Here is a 16,347-nt window from a genome sequence, read left to right on the forward strand (position 1 = left end):
ATGGACATAAGTCTGTTCCAGCGCAAGTCCAGTAGAAGTATAAGGCGATGATATAGTAAACCCGATGCGTCACCGTCGTAGTAAAGGTTTGAAGCATAAACCGTCGTAAGTACATTGTGTGACAAATTAAGAGTGACTGTTTTCCCGGTTACACCAAGTGTGGGCAAAATTGAAGCATCTAGAGTCGATACGTTGTTAAAGGAAATATCAATATGTTCACAATACGTAGACTGCATCCCCGACAGAAAACCTTCAATGGACTTCAGATAGTTGTGATGAAGTAATAAGAATTTTAGATTAACAAGTGGCCGAAATATCTCAGTCGGAATGCCTGTTAAATGGTTATGGCCGATGATCAGCGTTCTTAAAAGGGTCAAACCTGAAAATACAGTTTGCGATAAAAAATGTAGATAATTAGTTTAGTTTAGTTTAGTTTATTTATTCGCACACAAAATATTACATTAAAACAAAAAAAACGAAAACAATGGATAAAACAGGTGCAGGAGGAGGAAAAAAGCTTGAGAAGCTTATACTTAGCCCTCCTCCTTTAAACTAAACAAAGTTGATTATCATATATAATAATAAAGTAAAGTAATGCATAGAATGATAATGATACAATGAGGATAAACAAGTAATTAATGGTATGAATTAACAATGAATGATAAAGTAACGTAATACAACGAAAATGGTAATGATGTAATAAGGATAAACAAGTAATTAATGGTTTGGCTTAACAATAAATAATAAATCAACATAATACTTAAAAAATGATAATAATGCAATAAGGATAGTCAAATAACGGAATGAATTAAGATAATATGATTTAAAAAGAAAAAGAATGTGGCTACTACAGGGGGCTCGGATGGATTAACAGATGGATTTTCAGATTACGTTTAAAAGTCGGGAGAGAGGAAGTTAGATTCTTAAGGGAGGGGGGAAGATCATTCCATATTTTAACACACTTGTATTTGACAGACATTTGGGCAAGAGAGGTTCTGAATAGGGGGATGTGTAGATTTGTGCTTTGGCGAGTTTGATAATTGTGAAACTGCGAGCGAATATTAAGAAAGCTGTCAAAGGTATCGGGGAGAGTATGGTTTATGTGTTGGGCTGTAAAAAGAGCAAGTTGAAATCTGTTGACGTCATAGATATTCAAAATTCTAAGTTTCTCAAATAGTGGTGAAGAGTGAGTATAGAAACTCGAACATGTCGCAATGCGTAGAAATTTTTTCTGTAGAATTAATAAAGGGTGTAGAGAAGTTTTGTAGGCGTTTCCCCAAACAATATTACAATACATGAGATATGGATAGATTAGACTGTTATATATGGTTATAAAGGTTCTCTGGGATAATTGCCTTCCAGATTCAGTTTAAGCAAGGCAGGCAAGTTTTCAAAAACAGAATTTCCGATGCATGACAGATTGTTATAGCTCAGGTCCAACGAGCTCAGAGATTGCAACCCTCGAAATCCATCCTCTTCAATCGTGGATATGAGTCCAACAGATAGGTTTAATTGTTCTAGTTTGATGAGTGGGTCAAATGTTCCATTCTGTATCAGTTCAATGCTATTGATATCAATCTGAAGTTCCTTGAGATTCCACAAACCTACGAAGGAACTTGGATGAATAAACCGAAGTGCCCCTCGCTGGGGATATTTGTGTCCCACATGTCCCGGTAAAGTTATATTTATGATCGGGCGCATTTGGGATAATACTAAGGTGCTGAGCTCTCTCAAAGTTTTGAAAGGCGAACCATCCAGACTTTCAATGTGGTTGCCTTTGATATGGAGACGTTGCAGATTTCGCAACATCAAAAGTGAATCGGATAAGTTGTGTATATGATTGAAAGATATATCGAGAACATTCAGCTTTATCATATTGCTGAAATACTCTGATTTAACGTCTGGAATTCTGTTCCAAGAAAGGTCCAGTTCCAACATGTTTTGAAGGGGTGCTTGTCCATTTATTTTATGATAGAGGGCCTCCGGAAACGTGTCCATGAAAAGCCAGCGCAGGTTCAGTTTCCTCAGCTGGGGCACGGAGGCAAACAGCTCGGGATCTAGCCTCACCGGAGCGAGTGGTTCCGTTATCCAATGGTCGAGAACCCTATTGACGAAAAGCGACAACATGTTTACCAGATCCAGAGAATCTATGTTTATCAACCCGTATAGCACTTCCTTCCCAACCTCCTCCTCAAAACAATCCCAGATTTTAATTTGTCTGATGAACGAGGGTAGCCCGTCAAAAACAGACGCATTGTAGCTCGGTAGCTTCGCGTTGCATGGTACCCACAGATCAGTGACCGTATTGTCGAAGAAGTTCACATCAGCGAGGCGTAGTTCAGAGATCCGTGTGCAACCACAGTTGTACATATAAGGTGGCATGGTTGTGTATTTACACTCCCAGCCTGGACCCTTCCCGACCAAAATCTCGCTGGTGGTAGGTTGGCTGTAGCTGTTGGATGCAGAATCCATGGCAATGCTAAGACTGGCACAACAGATGGCGATAATGCAAGAGAGCAGAAATTTCGCCATGTCTCCAGAAAATTTAGCTGTGGTAAGAGAGAATTATCATTGTTAACAACATGGCCTGAAATACTAGTAATACTATGTATGTATGTATGTATGTGTGGGTGTGTCACATGTATGTGTGGGTGCGTTGTGTGTGTGTGTATGTATGTGTTTGTGTGTGTGTGTGTGTGTGTGTGTGTGTGTGTGTGTGTGTGTGTTTGTGTTAGTGTTTGTGTGTGTTCGAGTACGAGTAAATACGTTTTCAGGAGCGAAGTTAACATTTCGTTGTCCCTAAATGTAAAGCTACCAGTTGGTTACAAACCGTCAATGAATTTGCAGTGAAAGTGTTGGAAAATAATTAAAATCGTTTTACAACAACATCATCGACGGCACACTGATACGATGTAAAGGTACTAGAATATCTCAACTTGTTGCTCGGTTCTTGCTCAGTCCTTGCTCAGTCTTTCATGAGTGACAATTGATTTACATATGACCTCGCCCATCATGATTTTACCGATGATAAAGTCGCGGATACAATCTAGGTAGACAAAACACCTGCTGTACAGAAAACCGGTTGAACGAAGACACTCATTAAAGACCCACATTTATGGCGTATGAAGAAAAGCTCAGCGAGGAGAACTCAGCTGTCCTATTCGATTTCGTGGTCACAACAACACAAACAAGATTCCAGATAACTTACTTTTAATGTGTTTTTTCTCAGCATACTTTGAAATACGTTTATTTTCAACCTCAAGATACAACAAAACTATATAGTGGGTTTAAAAAGTGCAAAATTACATCCTCATCGAATCATACGTGCTTACAGCACAGGGCAGAATGGTGTCGGCAATGTATGCTCTGTTCTACAAATTGGCTACAAACACTAATATTGTTGAAACTCAAATGTATCTCAAACGATATGGGATGACACACCTGTTGATGTTGACTCTTATAAGGTGGCGCCAACGCCTTAAACTGTTAACGTTCGGCCCGATGACGTTGTTGAGTTGTTTGTGACTGGTCTGGTCGGTGGACAGAATATTTACCTTACCTGACCTGTTCATACCCGTAAGGCAATGGGTTCACGTCAATCATTTTGGTTGTGCCAGGGCAGCTTTAGTGTGGGTGTGTATGTGGGTCAAGAGAATAACTCGAAATGCGTTAGATGGGTCTTAATGATATTTGAGTAGCGGTTGTGGAAAGTCTAGTTCAAAAACGGTTCACCTGGCAATTTTCGTCGGTACGGCAGTGGGATGTGTATGTTAGTGTGTTTGTTTGTTTGTTTGTTTGTTTGTTTGACAACATGACTCCAGAAGCTATCGATGTTTCTGTATGATATTTGGTGCATGCATTGGACGTGTAACAAGAAAGGTCATGTTCGATAATGGGCGGCAAGGTACGGTACTGCAGCTTCAAATTTGGAGGTCAAATTTTCCGCAGTTGCCAGGTTCATAATTTTGTAGTTATGGATAGGTATTGGAATAGGGAGTAAGTGATGCCTTCTTTTTAACCGCAGCGGGCGTAATGACTATTGTCAGTATCTTTAGAAGGGAATAGAGGACAGAATTATTAAATGAGTTAGAATTCTAACATAGTTTATTTACATTGAAGCATGCAACCATGTACATGTATCATATGTAAATTCTACTTTTCTATTCAGATATAATACAACATGTGTAACGTTACAGTACGATTTTACTAAATGAAGGAAGTATCTCTGAAAGTTATTTGTCAAGGACTGTCTTATCAAAACTTCCCATCTATTCTACAAGGCCAAATAAATTCAAGATGATGTGTGTTTACAAACATATACACAAAATGTAACCTTCATCTCTGAAGCACAAGGGTTGTATTTATTTACAAGTACTGTCTTGTGGAACCTGTCCAAACCTGGTATTAAAACATCGACAGCAAAAGTATGGAAATATACAAAAACAAGTGGCTTGTCAGATACATTGCCAAGATCTCATGGCTCTACTACTCGTACGACTACACACACTGCTACTGTACATACACTTTACTCAACAAATAACAGAATGCACTCTATATTGAAACAAAATATCAATCGATCCAAATATACACCACAAAGGTACCTTTGCATATGAATACATTTTCCCGTGACCAGCTACTACGTATACGTGAATAAGTTGTGCATAGATGCTGAGATATAATTAATTACTAGTACTGTATATTCATAACCCAGCAAGGTTACAAGCACGGGTATTTCATTATGTTTCACAGCTGCACATTAGCTTTATAGAAGTCAGCTGGAGCTCAATTTAGAACTGTTGTCTTTTATCCATATAATGTGCTTTTTAGCCATATAACTATAGAATCTGATATGTATATACAGCTACTGTATCCTAACGTTAGGGTTGTCCACCACGCTAGACTTTCACTGCATTACAACTCAGATCACGTGGAACAATTCTAGACTAAGGCCGCTTAAAGCAATGAGGTCGTTTTTTTTAACATCATTGCTTAAAGTTTGCGTAACTATGTGTTCATGTGTGTCGAAGGTTGCCCCATTGGTTGTTTAGGCGAAGGCCTTGTATTCGTGTCCTCTGATGATGAAGCTAGGCGGTCCGCCATCTTTGCTGCGGAAGAGCACGAAGGCCATGGCCATTCCAGCAAACTGCGATGGAAGATGAGAAAATGATATTGAATACCATGGATAGGTCTTAGCACAAAATTTCATTCAGGAGATCTTATTTCTATCAACACACTATATATATAAATATAGCGCTATTAATAAGATAACTTCTCCCTGAGTGTGAACAAAGTAAGTATTGGATTCAATTCAATTGGAATTGCAACAATGAGCAATAGAATATGAATTCGTATCGCATGCAGCCTGACCAATAAAAGTGTAATTTGAAAATGAAATCTTCCTAACTCACCGTAGCGAAAGCGACAGCTATCGGCATGCCCGCCATGGCACCGATGGCGGCCCGGAGGTTACCTATGAGCTTTCCGTCACATGGCTAGTGGGAGGGACAAAAATATTTCATTTATACACTGCAGGTAAATACTACAGTAGCTGTAACGTATGATAAGCCCATTCAGCAAGATATGAAACAAAGTGCTATCACATTTATTAAGCAAAGCAAAACTCCAGAGACGTCGTTCCTTAACTTAGTCTTTGCTGTAAGTTTTCTCTATACAGGAAGCAGGGCCTCTACGAGTACAAAACATCAGATACATCTTTGATGCAGAAAGTGAGCTTGCCTGTGCCCATCTGCCTGTCGCAGCGTCACACCTACTGCTATCGTCCCCCACGTCATCAGCCTTCTTCTGTGTGCAGTTGCAGGTTCCAGGATAGTCCGGCGCCCAGTCTGTCACAGTCTCCATACCACAGCAGCGGAACTACATAACGGGACAAACACATTCAGTTAGTAACTGTAGTAGCCAGAAATAGTTTTGACATGTCTCTAGGAAGTCATCACCGCCCTTTTGAATGAAGTACACTCGCCGAATCTTGTTTGATTTATGGCACGAGACCTGCGTTAATGTGATGAGCAATGATTTAAAAATTTATCTCCTTGTAGGGGGGTAACACCTTTTAGGGAACACAGATTTTAACTACGTACTTCCTTACGGGTAAATCCCCATACATTTCCTCCACCCCACCCTCACCCTAATCCCACCCTCGCCAGTAGCCCTCTTTATACTTGGCTCCGCCAAGACAATCTCTAGAAGACTACTTACCCCAGTCTGTACCACATCCACAAACTTCTTCATTCCCTCAGTCATGTTCCGGTACGGCGTGTCGCTGATGTGGTCTATTTTGTCTTTCAGATAGCTCTCCGCCTGCACGGTACAGAATGCCATTTAGATTCCATAGACTTTTATGTCTCCCCTATACCTTACGAGTATGTGACTTACATAGATACAATTGTACAACCATAGATCTGGAGAAAGTCGGCGACTTTCGACCTTTAAATGTGACATACTGCTAGAGTCTAACTGCTGCTATAGTATTGCAAAGTGACATGATAAAAAAAATGTCACATGTCTTAATTTTAATGAAGATCTTTTTGTATAAGCTATTTGAAGACTGAAATTCTAGAATTTTCAGTGAAATTTGTGATGTGGACTTGCCGAAACAGGAGGGATGCTCGTACCTTATGTTTGTTAGCCAGGGCGACACCACCGATGATAATCTCCATCAGCGCCAAGACTCCCATGATGACGAGGAACTGTATCAAGTGAGGGAATGAATCAATCAATTCATGAACGGTTAGCAGATACTAGTAGCATAATATTCAACAAAGAAGATAAACAGATCATTATTTGAAAAATTTACCTTAATCCAAGGAGATCAATCCGGGTTTATGTTTATGATTCATTCAATAAGCCGGTCCCTGGTTTACATTGAGCATACACGAGGTCAAAAGTGAACGCCTCAAACTTGCCAATAGTTCTTGTTTTGTTTGTTTTTCTGTTTAAAAAGAGTTCACTTTTAAAATATTACCTACAATGTATCACTACTACGCATGCGTGGTTCAAACCGCGAGCCAGCTTGTACTGGCGACTCACCGCTCCCAGCAGGCACTTGTTCTCCCACGCCGCGCCTGCGCACCCCAGGAAGCCGATGAGGATGGCGAAGACTCCGACAGCGATCATGGCGTTACAGGTGGAGGTGAGCAGCTGCTGGTCGTACTCCGTCAGGCTCAGGGCGTGGATGATCTTACCGTCCCCGATGATGGAGGCGCCAACGGCGACAAGACCAACGCCTAGCAACTGGAGATTCAGTGATAGTCGTTTATTTATTGTTTATTGAAATATTTAGACGCCTGTGTGGCCGATTCAGTTTTGACAAACTGATTTTCAATAGGGCCCATGTACATTTACAAGGAAATAAAAACATATTACAGAGAAAATGAATAGACAATTTTCATGTTTCATTTGTACTTATATTTTCCGATGTGTATGTCTACTAGACATACACATCGGAAAATATAAGTACAAACAGTCGTTGGGTTAGAGCAGATACACGTCGGCACTAGTACGGATATTGATGCATTACAAGTGTCCCATATGGTTTTCTTTTTTTGTCTTGGTACTCATAGAGGATAAAAGCAATCGATTTTCCATATTCCGTTCTTCCTTTGTTTTGTACAATACCCTATTTGCTTCCAAGTGATTATGTGCACTAGCTTCCTCTTCTCTAAAGACCCAATGCTTCTCTAATGAATAACAAAGAAATCGCGGACCCACAAATTTTGTAGGTGTATACTAGTACATGTGTGTATATGTAATTACGCCTAGCTATTCACTGTACCTTCGACTGAATAGAAACCTGCAATATAATGATCTGCATTAGGCAATAGTAACCTAAAATTGACTCAACGTACATCACTACACAGCTTTTGTGACGATCAGTGTTGCACCGGTCAATGGTATTCGTAAATATCGACAACAAAATAGACGGACGGGAAAGCTGGGGTATCGACCCTTCTGTATCGCATTCCGTTGTAAGAACTGAAGCTATAAATGATTCATACTGGCTTGAATCTTTAAGCTATTCTTCTCTACAATATCGCGTGATAGGAACTGAAAATCAATGTATTAATGAAAAGGATTCGTGTGCGCTAACATGTCTTGCTCAATGTGCTCTCTGATAGTCAATCGGGGATCTTTCTAAACAAATATGATATAATAAAGACTACTTTAGTTAACATGTTGGAACCAGGTCATGATATAGTAATGTTCTGTACAGGCACAGGTAATAAAGTTTTGTGTATAATGTTCTATTATAACCTAATTTTGGTTCGTTGCTACAAAAGGGCCTATTAAGTAATGAAGACTGGAAATTCTGCTATTCAAATTAGGACTGAACTGCGGTGCTCATGCGATGTACATGCGTGACTAAGACAACTGTTAGTCTACTCTCCGTTCTATGACAGTGATGTCACCGATGTCACCTGTGCGCTTAATTAACCATGGTAGGGGTAGGGATAGTACCAATAGTACAGAGAAGACTAATTGGAAGTACGTAACCGTAATTATGTTCACGGTTTTACAAGGTATATACAAGCCATAGTGCACACCACATACGATACAAGCGTATATCCAATCATTCGAATTTTATTGAGCAAGAAAAAAATGATATGACGTACTCCGTTTTTTGCTGCAGTTACACTCGTTACGCTTTATATTGGTAACATTTACCGGAATGTAATCAATGAGGATTAGTCTTCTCTGCATACGAATCATAGTTGAACATAATTCAATAATTAGATTTTATGATTTTAGAGTATAAAATTGTTGAACTACAATTTATAAGCCATTTTCATTTTCTAAACAGTTGTTCGAATTTGTCGCGAATTCTACGTTCAAACCCTTGAACGTTTTGCTCTGAAAAAGAGAAACTTAAGATATATCATCATTTGCCCCGGCTATCGTAGAGTATACATGAAGAATCTGAATACTTACCCAAAATATGAAGTTGAAGAGAATCAACAGGGACTTGACGCAGTTCATAGCGAAACCAACCGCCATTTTGTATCAGTCTTGTTCCTCGGAGGCGTGTCGGTATAATGTAAAAGACGAAGTTAGATCGAAGACCAGCTGCCAAAATACCTACTACTACTAGTAGTCTTGCCGAGTACTGGCCGTCAGATCGAGATAAAGAGAATTACACAGCGATTCAAATCGGAGTCTGTGGGAAGAACGTGTACAACTACACGTCTCTGTGGCTGTGACGGTGCAGGTAATAGTAGGGACACCTTCTATTCACTGAACAAATACAATAGTGTCATCTTACCTGGGCGATCCTATTTGAATATGAGGTGCAGGGAACTTAATGTTTTGCACCACAGTTTTCAGTACAAACTTTAGTTAAGGGAAGTGGATTTGATGCAAACTTCGTTCGTTACCGGAGGAAAACTATAGATAGATAAAAAGATGACTGAACGTAATTGAAAGATGACTAGTTTAACCTGCAACCCCCATCGGTGGTGAAAAGTGGACCAGCCCGTTTCTATGTTTACCAGGCTGAGTAACCAGGTGAGCTCGAATCATGTGCCCCTTTGTGTGTTGGTCACCTGATCTATTAACGGCTGACGTCATGATATATCTTTGACTGCTGACCGACCTGTAGGTCGGCATTAGAAGCTCACATGCGCAGAGCTTCAGGATGTAACATACAGGCTGCCAGTGCCAAAGTATATGTAAGCCTAAAATGCTAATACACTCGGAGAAAAAACTTAGATCCTCTAAACGTCAAAGAAGTCACGCATGACAGAAAAATTGGTATACTAGTAGTTCGTCCTCCACTGTTTTAGAAACGAAAGTCGGCATTTAGGCTAGTCACTGGTTATGTGTTGTTTGTTCCTCTTTTTTCCTGGCCTTTGGGACCAAGTTATCATTCAAAAGCTTTAAGACATCTTCTTTCCAAACAATATTCAGGAATATATAAATCAGTTATTCCACTTCCAAGTATCAAATGAAATGATTTCTTGTTACCAACCATCTCTCAGTTTTTGAGACACAAGCTGCATGCATGGGGTTTGATGGCTTCTGTTATCATGGTATCTAATGTTAGCCTAAGCAAGGACGTTATATCACACGTTATATTATAATGTGATAGAACGACCTTGGCCTATGAGTATGATTATCATGAAAGTCACAGGACCATATACTCATTTTAAAGAATATCAAGCTTTATTTTTGTGTGTACAAAGAATTTCCCAAAAAACATACATCACCATTTTGTGTCTGTTTATCAATATATTACAAGATACAGTCTTTGTTGCATAGAAAACAGAAATGCGTTAAGGATATAACACCCATCAAATGAGCAAACAGAAGCAGCTACAACTTACAAGAGAATGAACATACAGTAAAAGTCTATATAGCTTGTGCATAACTCATGTAAGGCACAGTGATCTTTGCATGTCGATTAAAGCAGCCAGGTGCAACTCACATTAACAATAAACTCCATTTCTTACATTTTTAACCTCCTTTCAAAGAAAAAAATAGTCTTCAAATTGATAACATCCAGCAGTTATTTCACCCAAGCCACCATAAAACAATAATGGTACAAGCAGTATAATAAACTTTAAGGTAAGTCAAAAATGTATACCTGCGATGACAATGTTCACGAAAAAAAAGAAACGCTTGCTCCTCTCAGAGGGATAGACCTACTTATTCTGCACACAAATGTAATCAACTCCAATAGACTTTTCCAACTTTGATTTTTTTTTAATGAAAGAGACAGGTGGGAGATACAATTTTGGATGTTACAAAGTTACACATACTTATCATGGTATATACATGTACCACATGAGAAACAAATTCACAAGATATGGCACAAAAATTCTCAACCAAAAGTCTTCATTTCTGTTGGCCAGCCGGCAGCACTTCTAAATGCTATTTCAGCGCATGATCTGGGAGGTGTTGGCATTACTCATGACAGTTCTTAGGCGAACTCCCTGTACGTTGAACCGAAGAAAGCACCATGCATCCGGCCCTCCCGCCTTGCATGGCAGAACAGCATACAGGACAGGATGATGCCCAGAACCTGCAGAGGAGAGGACAGGGAACAAACATAGTTAACTTAATGTTTCATTTTGTTGGCTGTCATTGGATTAAATATTTTCATTATCTCGTGGTGCAGTTTCTTCACATTTATTTTTATTTGATGAGTTACCATACCATGGCACAGTATAAAAAGAAACTCTCCTATTTCAGGGGAGGTATGCAGACTGATCAGTTGTGGTTTGCACTTTTATATAATGTCACCTATATGATAGCATGATGTGATAGTCCCTGGACATAGCAGACATTGCTCCTGCAAATGTATAGTTATACTTCCAGGGCTCGAAATTCATTTTTGGGATTAGGTGCACTGGCGCACCCAGCTTAAAACATTGGGTGCACCACTTAAGGTGAAGTAAAGACCTAAAAAATAAAACTTAGTTACAAGCTATCAAATTCTTAAACAAGTACCATGACAGACATTTTTATTGTCTTTATAACACTTAGAATATCAAGAATATGATGTATACTAGACTATAAGTATACTTTGATATTTTTACATACATAAACATAATAAAATATTTGGGTGCACAGCTCCAATTTTGGGTGCACCTGGGTGCACATGCACCCAGTATTTCGAGCCCTGACTTCTTACACAGTGTTACATTTCTAAATTATTGATATACAGTCAGAACTGCCTAAGAAGACCACCCAGGGATAAGACAGGATTTTTAATGCATGCATAAAGTTAATGGGAAAAATCATTCAAGGAACAAAAACAGTGGTCACATTGGCCAGGTGGTCATCATATACAGGTGGTCAATTGTGAGGATGGTGATGATGGTCACTTATACTGGCCTGACTGTGAAATGTTCAGGTTTCAGCAATTCATCATGCACTACAAAAGAGAACTCACCATGATAAGAGCCACACCGAGCGCCGCACCTCCGATGTAAACAATGTTCTTATTCAGGTTGTTGATCACTTCCTCATCACAGGGCTGCGTAAAAACAATATAATTGTAAGTATACAATGCCATAAACACAGCAAAAGGGTGAAAGAGAGCATTTCCATGCATTGTACTAGTCTACTTTTTAAATTAGTTTAAGATGTTAAGACAGCATAAAAATCTTTGAAGCAGTGGGAGGATTAGAAAAGAGTACCTTGCTCCATCTGCCAGTTGTTGTGTCGCAGGTGTCACCCACAGTACAGTTGCAGGTGTCAGGGTAGTTTGGTGACCAGTCCTTGGTGCTGTTCATGCCACAGCACTTAAACTGTCAAAGGAAAAGGCATTACTTTACAAAAACATGTACAATTATGTAACATCAATATAAATTATCTAAGAATAATGGTAACTGTGTATGTGTTAAAGCTCATTGAACACAAGCTCACAAAATCTAATTCAATCAATGGACATGTTAATGAACTAAATTGCCCAATGATTATACAGGATACAACATATGGCAACAACTACTGAAAGCTACATACAGATACAGAACAACAAAATATCATCAATTGCATTAAACTAGGGTTTACAGTACAGTCATGTGTGATTGATCTGGTCTCGCATTTGACCAGGAGCATGTATGACAAAACATTTTCTAAGACTTACAATATCCCTATTTTAAAACAAAATAAACTTCACTTACAGCAATAACACAACCAGAGGAGCTCCATCATAATGAAGACCTGCAGATTCAAGCAGCCAATCAGATTGTCTTACCTCTTTCTGGAAGAAGTCCACCAGCCTCTGTAGCTCAGGGTCCAGGTCCTGATACTTGTTCTCAGCAACCTTGTCCAGTCCTTCCTTCAGAAACTTTTCAGCCTACAATTATAATATAGAAAGGAAATCACACAAGTGTTATTTCTATCAAACATACATATTGTAATTATATTCTAATCTGGTTATGAAATATGATTATTTGGTAATAAAAGAAAACAAATATTGTTTACATGCATATACTAGTAGCCATTTTTAGAGGTATATATATGGCCTCCTTCGGTCAATACTGACCATGGTAAAATCCTAATAGATGTTAGAGGCATTTCCTAATGTTAGAGGCAATTCTTGATGTTAGCGATAATCCTGTTTAGAGGTAAATCTTGCAGTTTGAATTTCTTTATTTTTGTTATAGTAGCTGAAAGTCTTTTCTCTTACATCAGGTTTCATGACCACTGCAAAAATTGCCACCCCAACCTCAGCAATGAGCAGCAACAACAGGCAGACAAAGAACTGAAAGAAGAACAAATGCACAATAGTTACTCATTGGGAACATCATTTTAGTGAAAGATGTCATCCTGGACATGTGTAAAATTGTTGAACGCGGTTGGTTCGTCAGGTAACAAAAGTGAAACATATGCATAATTTCTTATCAAACACATTCCAGGTCAAAGTGTATGTACATGTAACATACGTCACAACAAGGCTGAATTTAAGGTTAAAGTCCATGTCTCATGCCTTAGTGGCACAAAGAGCAGCAATTTTGACTTAATAGGGTTCTGTAAGAAGACTGGTTTGTGGTGAGGGTTACCAATTGCCCAACTCATAACCACCGCAGTTTGAATCTAAAATTCACACGTACCAAATTTCAAGATTGTTCAATTTCAAATGATGTCAGTTTATCAGTATAGTACACACAATGTGAAAGAAGTTGAATATTTTCTCTCATAAACCTACCATTCCCAGCATGCACTTGTTTTCCCGGATGGCGCCGCAGCATCCGAAGAATCCGACGATGAGAGCGACCACCCCGATGCCGATGAACGCGTAACATCCGGCGTACACCACCGTCTCATCCAGGTTGTCCAGGTTGTGCAGGATCTTCAGCGCGTTGTCGTCTACCCTGATCCATGTCCCCACTCCCACCAGGAACAGGCCTGCAATCTGGAATGTACCACAAGGTAAGTGACGAACTTCCATATTAAGGGAGAAGGCAGTTTTGCCCTTTGACAATGCTGAGTGAGTGAACATAATTATTGAGACCATTAAAATATCAGGCAGACGTATAACCTCTAACTCTAAGCAAATGTTTAAAACCGTAATGTTTCTAAAGTTCCAAGGAGTTGTTGGCTCAGTCCTCTGTGGAACTGGGAGCTTGAGAAACGTTTGATGACTTTCGGCTTGGAAATTAGCAGGTGCATACATGATAACAAAATGTCTAAGTGCTTATAATATGCTATGAATAAACTTTAAGATTACTCTCAAAGCAGAGGTTGTTTAGGAAGACTGTGACATTCCCATATATGATATATCCCGTGTACTTCTAGCGGGCTATCAGTCAATCAACCTCTGCTTGGAGAGTCAATAAAGTCGGCGGGACAGGAACAAACACAAAGCCCCTCCCCCACTTGCAATTTGGATTAGCAAGGAAAGGAGGGGGTTCTGTATATTGAGTTCAACGACCTATTTAGAGGATTACAGACCAATTGTGACGATTATCACCCTCTTGTGAGAATTACTCAACACTTGTTCAATGAGTTAATTGGCAGGCTAGGGACCTGAAGACCAAATTTTAGAAAATGAAACGTACTATTTCTTCGCCACAAACTTTCGTTTAACGTTATCTTTGGGCCACTAAAATCAGGTTCAAGTGTGGATGAGACAATAAATTATAATCATTGTTGCATATGAATAAAATATCTGATTTTCTAACGCTTAAAATGCCTTCAAAATGCGCACACTTACCCAGAAAAGGAAGTTAAAGAAGAACAGAAGATATTTGACGCAGTTCATTCCTACACCTTCCGCCATGTTGGTTCTGTTGAGTTTTCTTGTGGCGACTAAAAGTTGAGCCTTGCTTCAAAATGGGACTTCAAAACACCACGTAATGACAGCAAACACTAACGTATGGCAAACTGGCAGTACAAAAGCGGTTGTCAGCTGTTGTGGCAGGAGGTTTTCAGACTGTAGCTGTGTTGTCGTCGTCGTCGTCGTCGTTTTATGTCGCAAGAGGAACCTTCCCGCTCGTAATGTTTGCCCTTTTGAATACCTAACTAGAGATACCTAACGTATCATGTGACAGGGAGGATCCAAAATTGAGCACTGCAGGGTGTGTTTCATTCGGATTACTTGACATAAGATGAGAAACCAAAGTGACTGATATTTCACGCCACAAATATCAATAAGTAAATATTTTCTTGTCACATTTTGTTGTAAAAATGAGCCTTAACCTGGGATTAACAAGAATTTTCTACTTATAGAAAAAATTGCACCCCTATTATTTGTAAATATTGAAACCGTCCTACTCCCCGCCTATTTTTGTTGCTGACTAACAGGGTCAAATTACTTGTCACGAGACTCGTGACTGTTTGTGTATCATCTGTGCCAGGCAGTGGAAAGTCCGCAATGACGTACGGTATGAGCGTTATCGTTGACGTTAGTTTGTGCAAGGAGGTTGAAAGAGTGGTTTGTGTAGAATTGTAGACGAAACTGTTACCTGTAACGTTAACAGTCACATGATAAACGAAGGCCGTCATACAGGTATGATGACACGTATTTTATACGGACAGGACAGACGAGACTCGGGAGCTATGATACGGCTGGATACCAGGCTAGAACAGTGTAAAAAACTATCAATGTTACTCGTTACTTAATTTCACCTAGCCTGTCTGCGGCTTATGGTCAGAATGGGAATGTCATATATGTTGACACAAAAACGACATGCAATGAATGTTCAATCTATTTCTACATTTTATTGAGGATAGAAATTCGAAGCAAGTTCACAAAAAGTAGTGGGCTGCGGTGCGTATCGGTGCGCGAGCAAATATAACTGGATCATAACCAATATCATAAGTAATATCTCCACTTTACTCGCTTTCCGTATACTGATATTTGCCTCGTATAAGGTGTTAGATTGATTATGACTGACTAGTCTGACGTATATAACGTTAAATATATCTATATATCTACAACGTTTCTAGATGGCATAATTATGTTTAAGGTGCAAAATATCAGATTATCTAAAAAGCAGTTAAGTTACATTCATTGTCAGTGGTGTATGATTGAAGTGCTCAGTCATATGCTTGCGCTCCGTATTGACCGTTAGTATCACGTTGGCTATAAGGGTAGATACGTTGCAGATTTCGGGTATTGCTTTCTGAATTTTCTTTGAAGCACAGTGATTGAAGCAAGACTTGAAAACCCAATTTCTCCATTTTCTGATAAACTGACCCCATCTCTAACAGGCCTCAGTGTCAGTAGCACCCTTGCGTGATTGGTTAAAAACGCCACCTCAAAAGTGAAGGGATCTTAGGAAGTCTTGAACATCATGAATACTGGTGTTTCGATTTGCAAGGCTCAGCACCTTTACACTACTAGTATTGTTTTGGGCCCCAAAAGTCTGAACTTAGCAATCA

General features: G+C 39.4%; 3 protein-coding genes across 3 annotated transcripts; all 3 read right to left on the minus strand.

Moving 5' to 3' along the window:
* Positions 1 to 1,329: 1,329 nt before the first annotated feature.
* LOC118413549 (leucine-rich repeat-containing protein 15-like) lies at positions 1,330 to 3,532 on the minus strand. Its single transcript, XM_035817074.1, has 2 exons — positions 3,442 to 3,532; positions 1,330 to 2,549 (listed from the first exon to the last, which is right to left on the minus strand). Exon 2 carries the CDS (start codon positions 2,530 to 2,532, stop codon positions 1,330 to 1,332), a length of 1,203 nt encoding a protein of 400 aa, XP_035672967.1. The 5' UTR covers positions 2,533 to 2,549; positions 3,442 to 3,532.
* A 581-nt stretch (positions 3,533 to 4,113) lies between these two features.
* Positions 4,114 to 9,256, minus strand: LOC118413347 (tetraspanin-4-like). Its single transcript, XM_035816689.1, has 7 exons — positions 8,947 to 9,256; positions 7,048 to 7,251; positions 6,633 to 6,707; positions 6,217 to 6,318; positions 5,737 to 5,874; positions 5,409 to 5,492; positions 4,114 to 5,143 (listed from the first exon to the last, which is right to left on the minus strand). The coding sequence occupies exons 1-7, from the start codon at positions 9,010 to 9,012 to the stop codon at positions 5,045 to 5,047; spliced, it is 768 nt and encodes a 255-aa protein (XP_035672582.1). The 5' UTR covers positions 9,013 to 9,256; the 3' UTR covers positions 4,114 to 5,044.
* An 898-nt stretch (positions 9,257 to 10,154) lies between these two features.
* Positions 10,155 to 14,987, minus strand: LOC118413348 (tetraspanin-8-like). The gene is made up of 7 exons (XM_035816690.1): positions 14,678 to 14,987; positions 13,670 to 13,876; positions 13,151 to 13,225; positions 12,716 to 12,817; positions 12,156 to 12,266; positions 11,909 to 11,992; positions 10,155 to 11,035 (listed from the first exon to the last, which is right to left on the minus strand). Exons 1-7 carry the CDS (start codon positions 14,741 to 14,743, stop codon positions 10,934 to 10,936), a joined length of 747 nt encoding a protein of 248 aa, XP_035672583.1. The 5' UTR covers positions 14,744 to 14,987; the 3' UTR covers positions 10,155 to 10,933.
* Positions 14,988 to 16,347: the final 1,360 nt, after the last annotated feature.

This window comes from Branchiostoma floridae, chromosome 4, assembly GCF_000003815.2.
Source record: "Branchiostoma floridae strain S238N-H82 chromosome 4, Bfl_VNyyK, whole genome shotgun sequence".
In the NCBI taxonomy this organism is placed as follows: Eukaryota; Metazoa; Chordata; class Leptocardii; order Amphioxiformes; family Branchiostomatidae; genus Branchiostoma; species Branchiostoma floridae.

What these genes read in the sequence shown, in the direction of transcription:
- LOC118413348 (XM_035816690.1), bottom strand. Translation starts at nt 14,743, where the DNA reads ATGGCGGAAGGTGTAGGAATGAACTGCGTCAAATATCTTCTGTTCTTC. An exon ending in TCTTTAACTTCCTTTTCTGG is followed by an intron (nt 13,877 to 14,677) that starts GTAAGTGTGCGC and finishes GGTACATTCCAG; the next exon opens with ATTGCAGGCCTGTTCCTGGT. An exon ending in CAGTGGTCATGAAACCTGAT is followed by an intron (nt 12,818 to 13,150) that starts GTAAGAGAAAAG and finishes TTATAATTGTAG; the next exon opens with GCTGAAAAGTTTCTGAAGGA.
- LOC118413549 (XM_035817074.1), bottom strand. Translation starts at nt 2,532, where the DNA reads ATGGCGAAATTTCTGCTCTCTTGCATTATCGCCATCTGTTGTGCCAGT.
- LOC118413347 (XM_035816689.1), bottom strand. Translation starts at nt 9,012, where the DNA reads ATGGCGGTTGGTTTCGCTATGAACTGCGTCAAGTCCCTGTTGATTCTC. An exon ending in TGGATGTGGTACAGACTGGG is followed by an intron (nt 5,875 to 6,216) that starts GTAAGTAGTCTT and finishes CCCGTTATGTAG; the next exon opens with TTCCGCTGCTGTGGTATGGA. An exon ending in CGACAGGCAGATGGGCACAG is followed by an intron (nt 5,493 to 5,736) that starts GCAAGCTCACTT and finishes CCCTCCCACTAG; the next exon opens with CCATGTGACGGAAAGCTCAT.